The sequence below is a fragment of the Psammomys obesus genome, unplaced genomic scaffold (genome assembly GCF_907164565.1).
Source record: "Psammomys obesus unplaced genomic scaffold, mPsaObe1.curated_primary_1811, whole genome shotgun sequence".
NCBI lineage: Eukaryota > Metazoa > Chordata > Mammalia > Rodentia > Muridae > Psammomys > Psammomys obesus.
The window spans coordinates 14,373,231-14,378,257 of record NW_026592732.1 but is presented as its reverse complement, the minus strand read 5'-3'; the positions used below and the strand labels follow the sequence as shown (position 1 = coordinate 14,378,257).

At 37.5% G+C, this 5,027-nt stretch overlaps 1 protein-coding gene across 1 annotated transcript; it reads right to left on the bottom strand.

Moving 5' to 3' along the window:
• Nucleotides 1–3,455: 3,455 nt before the first annotated feature.
• On the bottom strand, nucleotides 3,456–4,661 carry Ubtfl1 (upstream binding transcription factor like 1). The gene has a single exon (XM_055615460.1). The coding sequence runs from the start codon at nucleotides 4,659–4,661 to the stop codon at nucleotides 3,456–3,458; it is 1,206 nt and encodes a 401-aa protein (XP_055471435.1).
• Nucleotides 4,662–5,027: the final 366 nt, after the last annotated feature.

Here is a 5,027-nt window from a genome sequence, read left to right as displayed (position 1 = left end):
TTTGGATGGATATTGATTAGCTCAATGAATCTATTTATGGCACACGGGGTACATCTATGTGCAGAATTGGGCATATTAAAATTTGTTAGTCTTGGAACCACGATGATGACATTTTTACAATCTTTTTGCTTCCCACTATTAACACACGCTAGCTTAGTCTAAGTGCTTGCCACGGTGCTCCAGCAAAGGCATTGTTTTTATGTTCCTGGGTTGCAGCAGTTTGGCATACTGTGATGTAATCACTGGTAGTGCCCCTTTGTCCAAAGTGAGCAAAAAGTCTTTATACCTCCATACCAGTGCTTTCAAAAGTGAATTGTTTGGTTAAGATATGTCTTGACTGAGGAAGGATTATTTTCCTTTTATTGCTTTTGTAACATAATCAAGAAAGTCAGCAAAAAAAAAAAAAAAAAAAAAAAAAAAAAAAAAGGTTTCTATAATATTTTTAGGAGGAGCTGGGTAGGGTTCCCTAGTTTCAGGTAGAGTTTGATATGCTCACTGTGAAGCTTAAGAAGCTGCTTAAGCTTATGGAATATGGCCAAAGGGGTGCTATAATTGTGAAAGTTTACTTTCATTTTTTTTTATGTTTTGTTTAAAGAATTAGGAAGAGGAGATGTGGGTAATGTAGGCATAATAACCTTATATCTGCATTTACCTTCTGTGTCCCTGGAACCAGGGATGTTTTTATGAAACACTACTGAAATAATTTCAACTCTGGTTTTATCACAGCCCATGATAAAAAAAAAAGCATGCAGTCATAGGAATTTTCATTCCTGTGTCTCTTCTTTCTTAAGTACTTCACCAACCCAGTCCTCTATTTCGACATGCAGCCCACCTTCTTTTGGAAACTGTGTGCGTGACATTTGCATTACCCACTGAAGCAACCGCAGCCTCCATTTGTTTAAACAGCTCCAAGGATGGAACTAATGGGAATGTGATGGAATCTTTCCCACTGTTGCTGCCCCATTATTACACATCACTCAAGCTCCTGTCCAGGTGCCACACTATGCCACGGATAGCAGAGTTCATTTCATGAAACATGACTCAGAGTCTGGAATGTGAATTTTTGGCAGGGTAGGTTGGTGACCCAAAGAACATGCAAGAAGCTCTAAGGATGATCCAGAATATTTCTTGTCCTGAGCTTTTATCAAGGCAACTACATGCAAAGATACCGTACGATCATTAAACCATGGTTACAAGGTATAGGAGATTTGGCCTAATAGATCATCAGGGAGAAAAAGACAAGTATGGATAGAAAAATATATGGAAACATAATAAAGCTGTACACCTTAAGAAATAGCTCATGTCAGCTTCCTAAAGTAGAGCATAATTGTTGTATAAACCATTTCCCATAATTTGCCATTGTCATGGTATTTCATAGTAGAAACAGAAAAGTAATTAATACAGAAGTTGGTACCAGAGACCATGTTGTTTTGCTGTTGGTGATGGTATTGTGTTGCTATCATTCTAAATCTATCATGCCTAAAATCTCATCTCTTTATCTCTTTCTCTCTGTCTGTCTAGCTGCCCCCCCAATTCCTCCCTCTCTCTCTTTCTCTGAGAATCATAGAAGACTGAAATTTTGGACTAAAAAATTGGTGGAACACTGTAAGCAGAGGCTAGCAGGCTGTTGTAGCAGAGCCTGGAAGACAGTGGTGCTGAACACAAACGAGTTCTGAAGTTGCACCTCCAGAGGTAGGTTTCACAAGCGAACGATATTCACAGCTAGACTAGGAAGAGTCCTTATGTTTTGGCAAAAGAGCCTAGCCACCTTCTGCTCTTGTTCCAACAACTTACCTGAGGTGAAATTTTGTAGATTGATTTCTTTAGGCAAAGTAAATGTCAAGACTGCATAATGACGCCAGGTGTTGTGGTACACATTTGTTAACTCTGAATCTCTCTATGCTCAAGACAAGCCTAGTCTATATAGCAAGTTCCAGGACAGCCAAGGCTACAGAATACAGAGAACAAAAAGACTGTATAATGAATCTGTGTTATGGTGATTATTGATGATACTTGCACTATGAAATACAAAAACTATTGCTCATGTGACTTGAGGATGGCAGGGTGTATCCCAAGCTGGCAGCTGCTAGAAACCCCAAATTCAGCATGACCTTTTTACCTTAGGCTGGCTTTCATAGCAGTTTCTCAGGCCTTCAGACAAAAACTACACTGTACTGTCTTTCACTAGTAAGTGGTTCATGAGATTTTTCAGCCTCCATATATATACTTCTTAACATGCATCCACTGATCTTTTAACTCTCTTTGTATCTCTAGAGAACTCTGAGGATTACACTATAGAGGAATTCCATCATTATATGATTACACAGAGTAAACTCAATAAACATTCATTAAAGTTGTTTAATTGTCGAATTAAGTATTTATTTCTGGCAACATGGTATAACTTATTTCACATTCTTATATCAATACAATTTTATGGCAGTAAATCCTGCAACTTTTAGCTAAAATTTAAAAAAAAGAGTGAATTTATCACTACTATCTTTTAATATTGTTACATATATTTGATTCAACATTTTTAGAAGCCAAAATTAAACAGAGAGAGGTACAAAAATTGTAAATGTTGCAAAATATACATCAAAATAACTGTCTCCTTTGGAGAACACAGAAACAATGATTCACTAAAATAAGAATGATAATGTGCTATAAATCTTAAAAAATAATTTTTGCAAATTTCACCGTAAATAAATGACAAATATTTGAAGATATATACATATATAACTCTATTTGAACACTATACATTGCAAATACTTATCAAAATACTCCATTACTCTATTAATATGTACAAAATTTACAATTTATGTATAAGCTAAAATATATAAAATTAATATTTAGGTACAAATATAAAGTCTTAAAGGTCTTCAAACAACTATTATGAAGCTAATATTCATGAAAACAGTTTAGAATATTCAGAAGCAAAATGACAAGAAGTTAACATTAACTATATTTAAAATTCTTTGAATTAGAATAACCATAGGAATGTGGTACTGATGTATTAAAGGCAAGTTAGATAACGTCATAGAAAAAGTATTTATCGATATCTGTATTTTTACTTATTCTGAATATCAGAGACGAGATTCACTGTTTGCATCTGCACGGACTAAAAGACCCTTCCTAGAATTAACTGATACCACTTGTATATTCAGTGCCTAGCTTTGTAGGAATGGTTCTATAGTTTGTTCAAATAAAATGTAAATAGCTTTTACGTGCTGTCTTAGAAGGGTCTCTTCCTAAGCCTAGGAACCTGAGGTAGGCAAAGTCCCTTCTCCCCAAACTACTCCTTTGTGTAGTAAGGAAAGGAAGAATGTAGGAGACAGAAGCAAGGGAGTACAAAAACACAGAAAGGAGAGTTCCCTCTCTGTCAGGGAAACCCTGGGTTTTTCTGGGAGGATTTTAAACAATGATTTTGATTTAGGATATGAAAGTGGCTAAAATGGAGTCTAAAGTTTCCCCCGAGGAAGATAGTCATCATCTTCGTCTGAACTGCTAGAGTATGAAGAACTGCTACTGTCTTCTTCTTTGTCACTTTCTGTCATTTTCCGCCTGATTGCCTGGGAGCCACCATCACGGCCCGTAGTTGTGTCTGAGGAATCTGTCCCAGGCTCCAGAAGCCTTTTTACTTTTCCAGGTCTTACTTGCAGCTCCTCTGCTGAGGAGGAATGCAGATCTGTTTGTCCAGACTTGGAGCTTGTGCCTGCTGATGTGGCTCTGCTCTTTCGCTTACCGCAGGAAGCCTTTGCCTCATTGTATGCTGCAAATTCCTCAGGCGACAAATTCTGGAGCCAGTGCTTCAGCTTCACCCAGTATCCTTTCTGTAGCTCCTCAGCCTGTCTGTTATAAAGTTCTTTCTGGTCCAATGGGACTCTATGCCAACGCCTGCTAATCTCAACATAGCGCTCCCTAAAGGACAGGTGATGCAGAGCAGGACTTGACCATGAGTCTTGGTGAAATTTTTGATATCCATTCATAGGAGGTTTCTTGGGTTCTCCCTGAAACATTGTATGTGAAGAAACTGTTTTGGGAAGTTTCATTTCTAGAGGAGACTTTACGGTTTTCATATCTCCTTGTGGTTTTTTAGATACTTTGATTTGATGACTTCTTGGCTCCACAGATTTCTTGGGATGCCTTACACCAGGATGTATTTCCTTGAATTGAGTAATTTTTTTCTGAAAGTCTTGTTTCTCCTTCTGGAAGTCCTGGATATATCTCTGCTTGACCTCCACTGGCAGCTGACGGTATTTCTCGGCTAGAACTTTGGTCAGCTGCTGGTTGCTGTACTCAGGGTACATCTGACAGTACTTGGCATGCTGCTCTTTGTAAAAGCGCAGATAGGCGGTCAGAGGTCTTTTGGGGAAGTCAGGATGTTGCTTGACTGTCCTTTTGCAAGGTTGTTTAATAAGTTCCTTAGCTTCCAACACTAATTCTGTTAGTGTGCGGAATTTCCTTAAGTTATGAGAAATCTCCATCCACTTTCGTTTGCACATTTCTCCTGAAAAATTCTCAAAAGCTACTTTGTCCCAGTCTATGTCTTCCTGGGTTTTTCTGAATGCTCTGAAGTCACCTGATGGGATGTTATCCTTGATGGAGTCCAGTAACTTCAGAATGTCTCCTTCAGGCCAGTGACATTGGTCATCAAATGATGCCATTATTAGCTTAGGTTCTGTGCTCACTAATAATATCTCAGTTGTACAAATACTTCAACAGCAGCTTGAAATGCTTACACACACTTTCACATATAACTTGGTAGATAGTTTCTGAATTTCACGGTTTGTGTGAATCTGTATTTCTAGAAGAAAGAAAAAGAATGTTAGACTTCATTATTGAAATCTATGAAAAAAATCAGATATCACTTGTAAAGTGATGCTTATACAATTAATTTACATATAAATGAATAGTTTCTCCTTTTGAAATAAATGTTGTTTGGCTTTTATGTAACCCAGTTACACTCTCTTCCGCCTCCTTTTCCAAATTGTACTAGAACTTGCCTGAAAAATAAGAGAATGAAGTTGGTC